Source organism: Eucyclogobius newberryi, unplaced genomic scaffold, assembly GCF_026437365.1.
Source record: "Eucyclogobius newberryi isolate DKJ021-1_F unplaced genomic scaffold, fEucNew1.0.hap1 SCAF_17, whole genome shotgun sequence".
NCBI classification, from domain to species: domain Eukaryota; kingdom Metazoa; phylum Chordata; class Actinopteri; order Gobiiformes; family Gobiidae; genus Eucyclogobius; species Eucyclogobius newberryi.
In genome coordinates this window covers 32,883,975-32,902,997 of record NW_027315801.1, presented here as the reverse complement: position 1 = coordinate 32,902,997, position 19,023 = coordinate 32,883,975, and the positions used below count along the sequence as shown (strand labels likewise).

At 45.1% G+C, this 19,023-nt stretch overlaps 1 protein-coding gene across 2 annotated transcripts; it reads right to left on the bottom strand.

The window, feature by feature from the left end:
• Positions 1–8,134: 8,134 nt before the first annotated feature.
• klhl17 (kelch-like family member 17) lies at positions 8,135–17,693 on the bottom strand. Of its 2 annotated transcripts, XM_072450135.1 has the most exons (12): positions 17,439–17,693; positions 15,944–16,187; positions 14,565–14,686; positions 14,164–14,385; positions 13,007–13,123; positions 12,722–12,935; positions 11,610–11,754; positions 11,371–11,538; positions 11,080–11,168; positions 10,875–10,948; positions 10,588–10,769; positions 8,135–10,013 (listed from the first exon to the last, which is right to left on the bottom strand). In XM_072450135.1, the coding sequence occupies exons 2-12, from the start codon at positions 16,155–16,157 to the stop codon at positions 9,785–9,787; spliced, it is 1,776 nt and encodes a 591-aa protein (XP_072306236.1). In that variant the 5' UTR covers positions 16,158–16,187; positions 17,439–17,693; the 3' UTR covers positions 8,135–9,784. The 2 variants fall into 2 exon arrangements, with proteins under 2 accessions (XP_072306236.1, XP_072306237.1); XM_072450136.1 differs by lacking the exon at positions 17,439–17,693.
• Positions 17,694–19,023: the final 1,330 nt, after the last annotated feature.

The window sequence follows — 19,023 nt, the reverse complement described above, 5'->3', positions numbered from 1 at the left end:
CACCACACTTTCACACACCACACTTTCACACACACCACACTTTCACACACACCACTTTCACACACACACCACACTTTCTCACACGCCACACTTTCACACACACTACACTTTCACACACACTACACTTTCACAGACACCACACTTTCACACACCACACTTTCTCACACACCACACTTTCACACACCACACTTTCACACACACCACACTTTCACACACACCACACTTTCACACACACCACACTTTCTCACACACCACACTTTCACACACCACACTTTCACACACACCACACCTTCACACACACCACACTTTCTCACACACCACACTTTCACACACACTACACTTTCACACACCACACTTTCACACACACCACACTTTCTCACACTACACTTTCACACACCACACTTTCACACACACCACACTTTCACACACACCACACTTTCACACACCACACTTTCACACACCACACTTTCACACACACCACACTTTCACACACCACACTTTCTCACACACCACACTTTCTCACACTACACTTTTACACACCATACTTTCACACACACCACACTTTCACACACACCACACTTTCACACACACCACACTTTCACACACCACACTTTCTCACACACCACACTTTCTCACACTACACTTTCACACACCACACTTTCACACACCACACTTTCACACACACCACACTTTCACACACCACACTCTCACACGCCACACTTTCACACACACTACACTTTCACAGACACCACACTTTCACACACCACACTTTCTCACACACCACACTTTCACACACACCACACTTTCACACACACCACACTTTCACACACACCACACTTTCTCACACACCAAACTTTCACACACACCACACTTTCACACACACTACACTTTCACACACACCACACTTTCACACACCACACTTTCACACACACCACACTTTCACACACACCACACTTTCTCACACACCACACTTTCACACACACTACACTTTCACACACACCACACTTTCTCACACACCACACTTTCACACACCACACTTTCACACACGCTACACTTTCACACACACCACACTTTCTCACACACCACACTTTCTCACACACCACACTTTCACACACACCACACTTTCACACACCACACTTTCACACACACCACACTTTCACACACACCACACTTTCTCACACACCACACTTTCACACACACTACACTTTCACACACACCACACTTTCTCACACACCACACTTTCACACACCACACTTTCACACACGCTACACTTTCACACACACCACACTTTCACACACACCACACTTTCTCACACACCACACTTTCTCACACTACACTTTCACACACCACACTTTCACACACCACACTTTCACACACACCACACTTTCACACACACCACACTTTCACACACACCACACTTTCTCACACACCACACTTTCACACACACCACACTTTCACACACACTACACTTTCAAACACACCACACTTTCTCACACACCACACTTTCACACACACCACACTTTCTCACACACCACACTTTCTCACACACCACACTTTCTCACACTACACTTTCACACACCACACTTTCACACACCACACTTTCACACACACCACACTTTCACACACCACACTCTCACACGCCACACTTTCACACACACTACACTTTCACAGACACCACACTTTCACACACCACACTTTCTCACACACCACACTTTCACACACACCACACTTTCACACACACCACACTTTCACACACACCACACTTTCTCACACACCACACTTTCACACACACCACACTTTCACACACACTACACTTTCACACACACCACACTTTCACACACCACACTTTCACACACACCACACTTTCACACACACCACACTTTCACACACACTACACTTTCACACACACCACACTTTCTCACACACCACACTTTCACACACACCACACTTTCTCACACACCACACTTTCTCACACACCACACTTTCACACACCACACTTTCACACACACCACACTTTCACACACACCACACTTTCTCACACACCACACTTTCACACACACTACACTTTCACACACACCACACTTTCTCACACTACACTTTCACACACCACACTTTCACACACACCACACTTTCACACACACCACACTTTCACACACCACACTTTCACACACCACACTTTCACACACACCACACTTTCACACACACCACACTTTCACACACACCACACTTTCTCACACACCACACTTTCACACACACCACACTTTCACACACACTACACTTTCAAACACACCACACTTTCTCACACACCACACTTTCACACACACCACACTTTCACACACACTACACTTTCACACACACCACACTTTCTCACACACCACACTTTCACACACACCACACTTTCTCACACACCACACTTTCTCACACACCACACTTTCTCACACTACACTTTCACACACCACACTTTCACACACCACACTTTCACACACAGCACACTTTCACACACCACACTCTCACACGCCACACTTTCACACACACTACACTTTCACAGACACCACACTTTCACACACCACACTTTCTCACACACCACACTTTCACACACCACACTTTCACACACACCACACTTTCACACACACCACACTTTCACACACACCACACTTTCTCACACACCACACTTTCACACACACCACACTTTCACACACACTACACTTTCACACACACCACACTTTCACACACCACACTTTCACACACACCACACTTTCACACACACCACACTTTCTCACACACCACACTTTCACACACACTACACTTCCACACACACCACACTTTCTCACACACCACACTTTCACACACCACACTTTCACACACACTACACTTTCACACACACCACACTTTCTCACACACCACACTTTCACACACCACACTTTCTCACACACCACACTTTCTCACACACCACACTTTCTCACACCACACTTTCACACACCACACTTTCACACACACCACACTTTCACACACACCACACTTTCACACACACCACTCTTTCTCACACACCACACTTTCACACACACCACACTTTCACACACCACACTTTCACACACACCACACTTTCACACACACCACACTTTTTCACACACCACACTTTCACACACACCACACTTTCACACACCACACTTTCTCACACACCACACTTTCTCACACTACACTTTCACACACCACACTTTCACACACCACACTTTCACACACACCACACTTTCACACACACCACACTTTCACACACACCACACTTTCTCACACACCACACTTTCACACACACACCACACTTTCACACACACTACACTTTCAAACACACCACACTTTCTCACACACCACACTTTCACACACCACACTTTCACACACACTACACTTTCACACACACCACACTTTCTCACACACCACACTTTCACACACACCACTCTTTCTCAGACACCACACTTTCACACACACCACACTTTCACACACCACACTTTCACACACACCACACTTTCACACACACCACACTTTCACACACACCACACTTTCTCACACACCACACTTTCTCACACACCACACTTTCACACACACCACACTTTCACACACCACACCTTCTCACACACCACACTTTCTCACACACCACACTTTCTCACACTACACTTTCACACACCACACTTTCACACACCACACTTTCACACACACCACACTTTCACACACACCACACTTTCACACACCACACTTTCTCACACACCACACTTTCACACACACCACACTTTCACACACACTACACTTTCAAACACACCACACTTTCTCACACACCACACTTTCACACACACCACACTTTCTCACACACCACACTTTCTCACACACCACACTTTCTCACACTACACTTTCACACACCACACTTTCACACACCACACTTTCACACACACCACACTTTCACACACCACACTCTCACACGCCACACTTTCACACACACTACACTTTCACAGACACCACACTTTCACACACCACACTTTCTCACACACCACACTTTCACACACCACACTTTCACACACACCACACTTTCACACACACCACACTTTCACACACACCACACTTTCTCACACACCACACTTTCACACACACCACACTTTCACACACACTACACTTTCACACACACCACACTTTCACACACCACACTTTCACACACACCACACTTTCACACACACCACACTTTCTCACACACCACACTTTCTCACACTACACTTTCACACACCACACTTTCACACACCACACTTTCACACACACCACACTTTCACACACCACACTCTCACACGCCACACTTTCACACACACTACACTTTCACAGACACCACACTTTCACACACCACACTTTCTCACACACCACACTTTCACACACCACACTTTCACACACACCACACTTTCTCACACACCACACTTTCTCACACACCACACTTTCACACACACTACACTTCCACACACACCACACTTTCTCACACACCACACTTTCACACACCACACTTTCACACACACCACACTTTCACACACCACACTTTCACACACACCACACTTTCTCACACACCACACTTTCTCACACACCACACTTTCACACACACTACACTTCCACACACACCACACTTTCTCACACACCACACTTTCACACACCACACTTTCACACACACTACACTTTCACACACACCACACTTTCTCACACACCACACTTTCTCACACACCACACTTTCACACACACCACACTTTCACACACCACACTTTCTCACACACCACACTTTCTCACACACCACACTTTCTCACACTACACTTTCACACACCACACTTTCACACACCACACTTTCACACACACCACACTTTCACACACACCACACTTTCACACACACCACACTTTCTCACACACCACACTTTCACACACACACCACACTTTCACACACACTACACTTTCAAACACACCACACTTTCTCACACACCACACTTTCACACACACCACACTTTCACACACACTACACTTTCACACACACCACACTTTCTCACACACCACACTTTCACACACACCACACTTTCTCACACATCACACTTTCACACACACCACACTTTCACACACCACACTTTCACACACACCACACTTTCACACACACCACACTTTCTCACACACCACACTTTCTCACACACCACACTTTCACACACACCACACTTTCACACACACCACACTTTCTCACACACCACACTTTCACACACCACACTTTCACACACACCACACTTTCACACACACTACACTTTCAAACACACCACACTTTCTCACACACCACACTTTCACACACACCACACTTTCACACACACTACACTTTCACACACACCACACTTTCTCACACACCACACTTTCACACACACCACACTTTCTCACACACCACACTTTCACACACACCACACTTTCACACACACTACACTTTCACACACACCACACTTTCACACACCACACTTTCACACACCACACTTTCACACACACCAGACTTTCACACACACCACACTTTCACACACACCACACTTTCTCTCACACCACACTTTCACACACCACACTTTTACACACACCACACTTTCACACACACCACACTTTCACACACCACACTTTCACACACACCACACTTTCACACACACCACACTTTCACACACACCACACTTTCTCACACACCACACTTTCTCACACACCACACTTTCTCACACACCACACTTTCACACACACTACACTTTCACACACACCACACTTTCTCACCCACCACACTTTCACACACCACACTTTCACACACACTACACTTTCACACACACCACACTTTCTCACACACCACACTTTCACACACCACACTTTCTCACACACCACACTTTCTCACACACCACACTTTCACACACACCACACTTTCACACACACCACACTTTCACACACACTACACTTTCACACACACTACACTTTCACACACACCACACTTTCTCACACACCACACTTTCTCACACACCACACTTTCACACACCACACTTTCTCACACACCACACTTTCACACACACCACACTTTCACACACACTACACTTTCACACACACCACACTTTCTCACACACCACACTTTCACACACACCACACTTTCTCACACACCACACTTTCACACACACCACACTTTCACACACCACACTTTCACACACACCACACTTTCACACACACCACACTTTCACACACACCACACTTTCTCACACACCACACTTTCTCACACACCACACTTTCACACACACCACACTTTCACACACACCACACTTTCTCACACACCACACTTTCACACACCACACTTTCACACACACCACACTTTCACACACACTACACTTTCAAACACACCACACTTTCTCACACACCACACTTTCACACACCACACTTTCACACACACCACACTTTCACACACACCACACTTTCTCACACACCACACTTTCACACACCACACTTTCACACACACCACACTTTCACACACACTACACTTTCAAACACACCACACTTTCTCACACACCACACTTTCTCACACACCACACTTTCACACACACCACACTTTCACACACACCACACTTTCTCACACACCACACTTTCACACACACCACACTTTCACACACACTACACTTTCAAACACACCACACTTTCACACACACCACACTTTCTCACACACCACACTTTCTCACACACCACACTTTCACACACCACACTTTCACACACACCACACTTTCACACACACCACACTTTCACACACCACACTTTCACACACACCACACTTTCACACACACCACACTTTCACACACACTACACTTTCACACACACCACACTTTCTCACACACCACACTTTCACACACACCACACTTTCTCACACACCACACTTTCACACACACCACACTTTCACACACACTACACTTTCAAACACACCACACTTTCACACACACCACACTTTCTCACACACCACACTTTCTCACACACCACACTTTCACACACCACACTTTCACACACACCACACTTTCACACACACCACACTTTCACACACCACACTTTCACACACACCACACTTTCACACACACCACACTTTCACACACACTACACTTTCACACACACCACACTTTCTCACACACCACACTTTCACACACACCACACTTTCTCACACACCACACTTTCACACACACCACACTTTCACACACACTACACTTTCAAACACACCACACTTTCACACACACCACACTTTCTCACACACCACACTTTCTCACACACCACACTTTCACACACCACACTTTCACACACACCACACTTTCACACACACCACACTTTCACACACCACACTTTCACACACACCACACTTTCACACACACCACACTTTCACACACACCACACTTTCACACACCACACTTTCACACACACCACACTTTCTCACAGTCTCTATATTTCTATTTCAATACAGTGGTTGTAAACAAATTCAGAAACCGGCTGAAACGGTTGTGTTTTTGATCCAGTTAAGATTCTACTCCTTATAATTATAACTGTTTATTTGTGCCATTTGTAATTAAGATTAGACTTAAACTTAAACATAAGATGTGAAAAGGAAGTTCATACGGTGTAATTAACAGTAAATGCTGCCGTGTCTGTCCAACTTTAACACCATTAAAGTCTCCCTCATCTATTACAGACTCTGATGTACTTGAGTTCAGCATGTTGCCTGCACACGTGTGTTTGTGTGTTGTTGTGGTTGTGTGTGTTGTGTTTGTGTGTGTAGTATGTGTTGTTGTGATTGTGTTTGTTTGTGTGTGTTTGTGTGTGTTTGTTTCTGTGTGTTGTGTGCGTCTGGGGTTCAGGAGGCCACAGGTGTGAATGCCGTGTGACTGAGGTCAGGAGGGGTAAGTGAGAGTGCTCAGCTGTCCTCTCAGATCACTGTGAAAGAGGAGCAGGTTGAGAAGAAAGTAACTGTTTGCAGCTCCTAGCAACAGCGGCTCAACATAAGCTTTAATGCATGTTTGTGGTGGAGTTTACGAGACATTTCACTCGTGCGTTCAACAGGCTGTGATGTCAGAGGAAGTAGATCCACATGTATGAATAAAGACCACATAACCAAGGTTGAGAACATATTTATTTGTGTTTACAGTGTATTGTTTCAGTGTGCAATAGTGCATTTTTTCATAAATAACAATTATTTAATAAATTAACAATGTCACCACATTACAAACATAAAAAGCTAGTCACACATAAATTGCACAAATTAGCTGAGAGATTTATTTTTCAAATTCAATTTACTACCAAGCAGCCAATGTCGTCATGGTTTGGAGCCTGTTTCTTAAAGCCTGATGTAAACACTTCATAAGACAAACTCTTCCCCTCCACACATACGAATAACCACGCCCAATAATTAACATCCTTTAAAACAGGAAAAAAGGCAACTTCTCAGAAGTGAATGATAACACTGCGATACACATGAACTAAACCTGCTGGTGTCTGACATGTGCTAAGTATTTCTACTATAGGTAAACTTAGTCAAGTAGCAATAGCCTGGATGCTTTCCAGCAATGAGGTTAAAGAACTGGACACCACTCGGTCAAGTGCAGTGTGGATGGGAATCTGACAGCATCTGTCAACAGTGTGACATATTTGAGTCAAGTGTGGGTACACTGAGGACGACCATAGCATTTTACAGTGTAATATTAGACGGAGCTGAGACTGCAGCAGATTAGATCCATCACCTTTCACTTTGACATTAAAGTACACATGATGTGACTGACCCAGAGGCTGTTGAGCTCATGCATGAGGCAGTGAACAAAAGAACTAAAACTGCATGTTCTGCAGCGTAGACTTCTCTAAAGGTGAAATGCACCCTAAATGCAAACCACTTCTTCTCTTGCACTAAACATTCAAGTAATTTGACCAAACATCTGCACCTAAATAAATACACTCTTAAATAGGTCTGCTCTGTAAACCTCTTGGAGAATATTAGACTTTTATAAATACATTTCACACGATAATCTTTGAGTACAAAAACATTACAATTCTCATAGCTTTTCCTGCCAAAGTAACAACATTGCCTGTTACTGCCACCTAGTGTAGACCAATGGAACTACAGCCTTTATAATCCTGCTGAGCGTTAATTCTGATATGGACATGCAGCTAGTCAGGCAAAGCTACATTCCTTAAATTAAAAGCATTCGGCTTCACTCTCTCTGCTTCTCTCAATCTCTCCTTCTCCAGCTCTCTCTTTTTTTTAACAATATTGCAAAATAAAGAGTAAATTAAATGAGCAAAACACAACACCAATCACAACTTTCGAGATAAGTGTATCAAACACTCATTAGGTGGACAAGTATTTTACAACATGCTCTTATAGATGTGAGATTGTGATCTGCGTGTTGCTGCGTTACAGTGAGGCTTCTGCCAAGACAGAACGTGTGAGCGGCAAAGGATTTGAGAAAGTGCCAAATCGTTCCCTCTTCAAGAACAGGTTATTGAGCGTGTCATTTAAAACCTGCCTCTCAACCTTCCAGCAGCGCTAAAGTAGTCTTCAACTCTTCATTCATAAATATGATTTTTTTCCCCCATTTCTTTACCAAACGTGCCACTGTGAAACACACTTCTGTCTTTGGCACGGAGCCTCTGTCAGACTCGTCTTGACCTCGTGTAAACCTCATTTCTAGACCGAGCAGTTGCGTCTCTTCCCAGAGCCGGTCTGGGCTGCAGCAGCAGAGGCGGAGATCAGCCAGGCAGTGACCCCGTGTCAAAGGCTGGTGGAGGAGACCGAGAGTGTGGGCGATGACGGCGGAGGGAAGTTGAGCAGCTCCAGCACGGCCACGCCCACACTGCTGCGGCGCGTGAACATGCAGGACGCCGCCACCCACTTGTTGCTGCGTGGGTTGTACTTCTCTATGGAGTTGAGGCTGGAGCTGCCGTCGTTGCCTCCCACTGCGTATAACCAGCCGTCCATGGCGACCAGGTCATGGGTGCTCCTGTTGGGAACAAACATCATGTGTAGTATTTAAAATGAGATGAAGAGCTCTGTGTTGGCATCAGAAATAGATAGATTATGTACATAAACAGAGCTTCATGGCAACTGGGAGGAGGACTGTAAAGGCTGAGGACTGATTACACCATGGTTTATTCATGGTGAGCGCCGTCAGCTGTTGTCAGGTTTCCTCACCGCTACACTGGCCCACTCACACACTAAAGCGTCTGCGTAGATTCAGGGCGCCTGGTGAATTCACACTTTCCTGCGGCGAAAAAAGCCCAAGGAAGATTTGTCGCCGACCGTCACTGTGTCCGTTTGACAAGCTTATGTCTATTTTCAAGATTTAGGTCAAGGGAAAGCAATCTGTGGCAGAAAAATGGGTCATTTGGTATTTAGGCAGATTTGAGGCATGGTAGAGATCCAGTTGCTCCAGTTCCATGTGTAATCACTGCTTTTGGGATGTAGTTTTGTACGTACCAAAGAGAAATGGTAGTAAATTGGATTCTCTTAGATTTCAGAACAGCCGTGTAACCTGGAGGACGTACAAACTGTCATGACCGTGTGTGGTGTTTAACCTGCGGATGTTCATGGGGGCCACTGCTTCCCAGGTGTTGGTTTTGGGGTTGAATCGCTCCACTGAATTCAAGCAGCTGGTGCCGTCATTGCCCCCCGCCACATACAGCATCCCGTCCAGCACGGCCACGCCCGCACTGCTGCGCCGGCTCAGCATGTTGGCAATGGCTGTCCAGGCGTTACTCTGTTCCAACAAAACAAAAAAACAGTAATTCATTAAAAATCCTTCTCGTACGGTTTATTTTATCCTCCACCTGGCGTGAGATGGAGGACAGTGATGGAGTCGTACCTGTGGGTCGTATCTTTCCACAGTTGCCAGATGTGAAGAGCTGTCATAACCTCCCACAGCGTACAAGTTGCTGTCTGGTGGTGAGCGAGGAGGGAACGGGCACAAAGTGAAGGTTAGCGCAAGATAACAGCTCCCCCTTATTCCAACATGTTTAAACGGAACATCGTGTTTATCTAAAAGGATGAATTTATGGAAAAGCTCTTACCGAGAGTAGCTACTCGCACATATCTCCTGCGGGTGCTCATGGCAGCGATGGAGGTCCATGTGCTGGTCAAAGGGTCGTAGCGCTCAGCACTAATATGCACATAAAGAAAGACTTATTTAATGATTTCTTACAAAGAATTTCAAAGAAAAAATAACTTTTATATACATTTGACCACATTAATACTGAATGATAAGAAGTGGCAATAATGTAACAATAATTATAATGTGAGCGCCATTAGGTTTGAATAATAACACCAGAAAAACGCTTTTACGTTAGAGATTAATCTTGTACCTATTTAGGCAGGAAGCTCCATCATAACCTCCAGCAGCATACAACAGGCCGTGAAGGACTGCCACGCCCAAACAGCTCCGCCTAGTTCCCATAGAAACCTCTGGTTGCCAGGCGTTGGTGATGGGATCATACGACTCCACAGTTGCGAGGTCAGAGGTCCCATCGTACCTGAGAGACAAAGGGGCAATGATGATAGTAGCTCAATACAAGGTTAAACCCCCATCACTGGCTCCACTCACCCTCCCACTGCATACAGCCTGTTCCCAATGGCAGCCACGCCCACTCGTGCCCGCCGAGTGGACATGGATGCCACCATGTGCCAGCGGTCCGTCCGGGTGTCATAGGCCTCACAGTCTCCGTGGATGGCAAACAGGCTCCCTCCACCTGACATGCAGCAGAAAACAAGTAGAAAACATGAGTCGTCCTGTAGCAACAAGGATATTACAAGATTTTCTATTTTGGGAATTTCAAGGTTTATTCTTGGTTAAGACCCAGAAGGATTGTGGTTTCACACTGGACCTTATGACAGCTGAAACAACACACCACTTCAGGCCTGTGTTCTGTTCTCTCTTTGGGACTTGTTCAGCCTGCAGTAAATAAAAAACAAACGTGTCGGGCCATTGGTGGAGCATCTTTTACCGTTTGCAGTATAAAAGAAGCAGTAAAACTGTAAAACCATTCAGGTGTTCATTCGAAGTGGAGGTAGATTCTTTCTGATTACAAAACACTGTTGATGGCAACAAATAAAAGCCTCATTTGTATATGGTTATAAGTTTCAAAAACACGTACATATGCAGCTTGAACAAGGCTCGCAGAGGGAAACATGTTTGTGTGTTGTTGTTATCGTTTTTTTTTGTTTTTTTTAAATTAAGGCTTTTTCATTTTCAATTTACTTGCAGCTTCCCGTTTTATCCCCTCTACTGCAGGGGTGGACAGTAATTTTCCCCCGAGGGTCATATTCAAATCCAGGCATGTGGCGAAGCCCTTTTTTACCTATTATTTAATTAATTTCATGTAATCTTTATAAAAGGACATGTGCAGACACTAAAACAATAGAACAAATGGAAAGAGTAAACAATTATTTTTAAAACTTGCAGCCCCCTTAGGGGCCGGATTAAAACAGGCCAAGGGCCTAATACAGCCCTTGGGGCAGCAAATGCCCAGGTCCGCGCTACAATGTACTGTAAACAGATCTACAACACTCACAAATAGTTAATATACAAATGAATATACAATTTGTGCCATTTTGATGCTGCAAATGCAACATTGGTAACGTACTGGAGGATATACATACTATATTAGGCCTTATTGTGAAGTTTACAAAAACGTGTTTCCAAAAGATCCCACAGACCAACAGCGAAGAGCACTGGGCTGGCCCCCTCGCAGCGCCGCGGCCGGGTGCGACTGTTGCTCAGGACGCCCCTCTGCTCGGGCATCAGGTGGTACTTGAGGGCCTCGATGAGCAGGTCCTTACACTCGGAATGGTGTCGCACTAACAGCTCAGTGTCCACGTTACTCATGAGGAAGTCACGCCTGAGCAGCGGCAGCCGCACACACTTCATCAACTGTGAGGGAAAGTGCTTATAATTATACGTCCATAAATATACAAAAGGAGGACACAGAGATCAACCGTTACCCAGGGAACGTGCTGCCGGCGACCATCTACGTCATGTTTGACCCAACTGAGCACCGACCGATAGACTTCCTCTTCAGACGGCACGTTGAGATTATCACTGGAGATCAAATCTAGAACCTGGGACAAGGGAACAGTTCAATGCTAGTTATAACCAACAAGTTCAACATTTAGTACTCACAATAATGTTACAGTATAATGCCTGATGGACAGGTGATAAAGGGAAGCCAGGCTTTTCCTGTCAAGCCCCAGCAATGTGACAATTCTGTTACAAATGAAATGTAGAATTGCTATTTAATAACTATGAAATGAGTTCACGTTTGCATGAGTAAACTGTATAGTTGGGAAATGGAAGTTAGGACACGAGGAGCGAGTGGTGCAGTGTGAGTGGCTGGCGGTGTTCCAGTGCTGACAGAGAGGGGCGGGGCCAGAGCGAGGCGGGGCCAGAGCCAGCAGCTGCGTCTGTGTTTGTGTCCGGCTCAAAGCAACATTTATCAGCCTCAGAAACAGGCTCAGTCCACTGTGCTGCTGCTGCTGCTGCCCCGCCCTGCAGCCCTCCAGCTCCATGTGCAGCTGCATCACACATTTACACGCGTGTTCGTCCTCTCAGAACCAAACACAGCTGAGACGATTTTCATTCAATGTGCTTTTGTGTCATTCGCATTTAGAATATAATTATAATGCAACCATCCTGGGCTGCTTTTAATTCTTTGTACGTGATTCTTTATCTATGGATAATTACAACATTCGCATTTTTACACAGAAAACTGGGACATATTTCTCTTAATGCACACAATTTAAAAAAATGTATATAAAAAAGGTACAGATTTGAGACGGTCAGAACAGTCACAGACATAAAGCCACGAGAAACCAACGAAACCGGGGGAACAAGAATGTTTATTGCTAATCTTCAGTGTTTTATATGTCTCTTGTCTCTACAGAGAGCAAAGCGTTCACACTCCGGGACTGATGTACTGTTGATGCTTTGAGATTTTGTTCTTAGAAGGTGAGACGATAATTAGAAAGAGCTCCAGCAGTGTTACTCTGTTTTAGCCTAAAATGCCAAACGTTGACCTACAGTAGATAGTGCTTCCTCTTAACGAAGGATCCCTTTTTTTTTTAATTGGCTGATGTAAAGATCAAGCACAGGAAGTACAGACCTGTTTGAGCGGCAGCAGCATGAACTCCTCCGTTTTGGACACCTCCACAAAGTGCTGCAGGACGTACTTGTGCGCGGACTTGAGGAGGTCGCTGCACGAGTGCGTGTCTGCGAAGCCCCGAATGCCCAGACAGTTGGAGGGGTCCAGCTGACTCAGGAGGAACTTGCAGCAGGCGTCCCGCACCCCGTTGAGCTGCAGGAGGCTCGCAGCCGGGAGCAACGTCTAAAACACAGGGGGAAAAACGATGGGTTCACGTTCTAGAAGTGGATTATTTCAAAAAATCTCACTCTTAGACTCTTAGTTGCACATTGTACCAGTCTTTACTTTATTTTTCTTTTAACACATGAAAAGACATGTGCAACGTCCGCCTCTTGTGAACAGTCATGATTCATTTGACCCACCTGCACGTTCCCCTCCCCGACCACGATCTCGGCGGTGTAGGCGTACTGCACGAGCTGCTCCAGCGCCTGCGAGTCGATATCGTGAAGCGTCACGTGGGTCTGTCTGCTCTCCGACATCTCATCTGCATAATAGAAAAACAAATTATATCCTCCATAATAATCACTGCAAACAACAAGGGTGTAAGCACAGAGTGTTAATGACGACCTACTGTGAGACGGCAGCGCCTTAAAGTACACAACCCGATATATAAACCCCGGTAACTTCAACCTGTTTATGTTTTTAAATTCCTCAGCCACATCCACACCAACAATAAAACACTCCCTAAATCTACGGCCAGGCCAAACAGATGTTACAGAGGTGTGGAATCCAATAGAAACAGGAAAACATTACTGTACCAGTTGAGTGTGGCAGTGTCGCGAGTTCGAATCCCGGCTCTGGCAATTTACCGCATGTCCTCCCCTCTCTTTCATCCCCCATTTCACTCTGTACTTTTCTGTCAATACAGCCTTAAAAGAAGGGTTAGAAGTTTATTAATGTGTAGTGAATCATCTCTGCAATAAAGTGACTATGATGACCGCAGCCGTCTCAGGTGAATACTGCCATTGTGTAAAGCGCTTTGCCTTTAAGGTATTTAATGTTAGTTGTATCTGACGCTATTTGGTCAATATTCGTTACTAGTTTCTCACCAAATTGACCCAAGCATCACTGTAATTGGTTGTTATTTATTTGTTTATTTAAGTTAATATTTCCCTGTGTAAGTTGTCATGTGACCACGGGCGTCGCCCCGGCCGTAAAAATACAGAGACCGGGAGAGAGATGGAGAGAGAGAAGCCGTGAAACAGAACGGTAAAAGAAAAGACCGGCTAGAGAGTCGAGAAAAGACAAACGTCTGCCAGAAAACCACTTCACTACCAAGGGTCATATGTTGGCAAACACGGTAAATATCCTCGTGAATGTTTATTTTGTACCGTTTGTAATTTATCATAGAATTTTTCTGTCTTTGTTTTAGTTTTCACGGTGTAAAAGGTGTAAAAGTGTCACGGTGCAAAGTTGTGTCTGCAATTAAACCTGACCTGACACAACATCAGTATGGAGCGTGACGTTCTCTTTAGACCAAGTTGAACCAAGGTAGTTACATTAGTATACAACCATTTTGTCTAAGTATGACTGTAAAGAAGAACCAACGCATTTGTATGTCCAATTATACTTTTTTATTTGACCCAATACTGGTAAAGTGGTTGCGTTTACTTCCCCATTTTGTTGAACTGTTCTAATGCAAGATGCTCCTTTGACTCCCATGGAAAAACACAATTTATCACCACATTTTTAGTACATTATTACAAGCAAGTCGTACCTTTTGAGCTACTCCAGGACTTACTTGTAAACATGGCATGGAAGTAAGGGCTGCACGAGGCCAGCACGACTTTGTGAGCCTTGATTTCCTTGTTGGACACATGGAGTATGATGTCACAGAGCAGGCCCCGCTGCCTCATGCGGTTCATGGACACGAAGGAGTCGTGATAGTGGCGTTTGGAGTTGTGCGAGATGCTGTGGCCATCGCGGTTCAGCAGCTGCATTCCGCCCTCCATCATGAGCTCCTGCCTGGGCCGCACTCTGGGCAACTGAAACATGACGGAGAAGGTGTCACTCAGTGTTAACGCGCTCATCTGTCAGAGGCATGGCAGCCCAGGGGAAAAAGCATTCAGTCATCAAAAAGTGCATTGTGGGAGGAAGGTGTAGAGACAGGTGGCCTACAAATCCTATTGCATTTTGTCATTCAAATAGTGACCACGTTGGCAGTAGAGCTGATGACTAGCATGAGAAAATCCTTGTACAATCTTTATCCAGGTGGCACAAACGGTCAGAACTGATAACACTTAGTTACAACGAAGAGATTCAGAAGTCTAAAACTGGAATCTGAAGTAAAAAACGTTGCTTATCTTTTTCCAGACAGGAGAATAAAATGATGTGAGTTGTAGCTGTTGGATCATCCCAGCTGTAGGTAGGTGGGCGGAAAGGCGGCTGTAGCCTGAGTTCGCCTTGGTCCTCTCCTCCGCCCCTCACTCAGAGGTGGTTGCATAACCATCATCACACTGCACTTTCATAGCCAATTCTTGCAAAAAACAACAATGCCTTATACAATCCATACACTTGATTAGTAGTCATTTATTTTAGCCCTTAAAATGAAACCAAGTAATGTTGTCTAATACTAGGGAAACGTATAGCCAAGTAGCCAAGTTCACTTTAGACTACTTCAGTAGTACAAATACAATAGAACATATTGTGTTCTATTGTATTTGTATTGTATTGTGAATATGAGAACAATATGAATGAACAATAACATCTATAAAGGGTGTACCATGGATGCCTCCTGGTTTAAATTAAGCTTTGTACACATTGTATAGAGAGTTGAAAGATCAGCTCTCTCAGATGTCAGCAGCACAGCTGCAGCTCAGTGTGGCCATGGGGGCTTCACTGTCCACAGCACAATAGACCACAAAACACAAGCGTGTTCCTGTCTGGACAAGACTCCAGGGAATAACATGGGACAATAACCGCAACCTGAGACACAGACAGAGGATGGAGCATTAAACCCGCGCAGTTAAACAGACTAAACCACCGACCAAACCAATGCACCCGCTCTGACACCTCAGACCAGCCAAATCTCCTCTTCTATCCCACCTCCATCAGCCCCGAGGCTCTGCGCATAAGTGATGCACGAGGACACAACTGTGTGATGTCTTCGTCCCTCCAATGACCTGTGTGTCCATAAGACAGTCTCTTTGTGAGCGGATGGCCCCCCGGTCCCCCACACAGTCCCCTCTGCAGAAGCTGCAGTGATACAGCAGTGGATGGAGAGGACATGTCGTTACCGGTGCCTGTGTTGCGGTGGTAGTCGGACCCAGCCTGTCTCCCGCGAGGTGCTGCTTTAAGAATCTGCAGTTGTCGTTGTCCGATGGGTTTAAAAATTGCTCCCAATGTCTGACTATCGGTCCATAGTCTGTCTTGTGCTCTTTGCAATTGACGTCAGTGCAAAAAAAAACATTGTATGAACGCTGACATGGGCACGTTAAGGTGGCGCGGAGACAGCCGTGTGTGGGACAGACGTGACGGGGAAATAATGAACAAAACACAAACCAATCGCGAAAGAGAATCAACTGGTTTACAAAAAACTATAATATATCACACACAGATGCGATTTAAGACGTGGTAATGTGTCATGAAATAAACGAGTCGGCAGCGACCTTAAACGACGTCTTTTGTCTGGCTGAACCCCGGAAGTGCGTTCAATAACCGTACTATGGCAACACGAGGGGCGGGGTTTCACTGTAGACGCCTGGCGATTGGTCAAGAGGCTGCCCATAGTCTCGCCCCATCAAAACCAACAAAAGCCCAAAAACTACCTGTACACAAATATGAATCAATCAATTAAAGCGTCAAATATACTGTCTGTGTATGGAATATTACTGGGAAGAAACACAGGAAAAAGAAAAACACGAATATGCACGCGTTAAATTGGTTATACTTGACAGGAAGGACGCTGCAACCAAAGTAGGAGTGTAAATTCCGCGAATATATCTCGGAATTAATGTATTCTTTGTACGTAATCCGCGTTTCACCACACATCGGGGCGATAATCCAGCATTAATGTCACTCACCACCAGTAGTTCGGACAGTTGTGAGCGCGGCCAGGTTTGTGGTGGACGCGTTTCACTCTTGAAGGGCAAAAAAACACATGACGATTCGATTCTGGCTCAGTGTCTCGTGAACACAGACGATAATTCGATTTAAAGCTCACGTGCGGCATCAAAACACCGCTTTCCCCCCTCGCGCTCCGCTGTGTCTCCGCCGTGTTAATTTTGTGGTTGGCGTCCTCTCCGGGTTTAAACGTGTTCATCTTTACCGTCACTTTTGGATTTGATTTCGTCGTTTATTTCGTTTACGTGGAAACAATGACACGTGTGCGTGGAATGTACTTTGCAAATCATGCCACTGTTTCATACTGTCGCGTTTGGTGCCAACCCTGTGCGTTTGCCAGTGGCCCGTGAAACGTAGGATCAATGTGGGTAATGGTGAATCCTAGAGGAACACGGGATCCTGTTTCGACCGCCATCTTGTGATTGCGTGAAGAAATAAGGTCAGAAATGTAATTGACCAAGGCCCTGTAATTGACAAATAATTGTAGCTTTAAAGTCCCAGTAATGCAGATAACTAATGCAGAGAATTAATGTATATATTCGCTATAATATTACTTATATCAATATTATCTCTGGTACATTTGACTGGAGTCACTGTACCTGCTGCGTCCGTCCAAATGCTGCACTGTACACCACCATATCATAGCCACTTGTTCTTCATAATGCTGTACAGTTTGTATTTATGTAGATATGACAGTTATTTATCTGTTTTTCATTGCATATTTCAATAAAACATATTTTTGGAAAAGCCTAAAATCAC

Excerpts from the sequence above, each read along its gene's own strand:
- klhl17 (XM_072450135.1), bottom strand. The coding sequence starts at position 16,157 with ATGATGGAGGGCGGAATGCAGCTGCTGAACCGCGATGGCCACAGCATC. Across the intron at positions 12,936-13,006 it reads GCCGGCAGCACGTTCCCTGG|TTGATGAAGTGTGTGCGGCT; the intron begins GTAACGGTTGAT and ends TTTCCCTCACAG. Across the intron at positions 10,949-11,079 it reads TGTGCGAGTAGCTACTCTCG|ACAGCAACTTGTACGCTGTG; the intron begins GTAAGAGCTTTT and ends GCTCACCACCAG.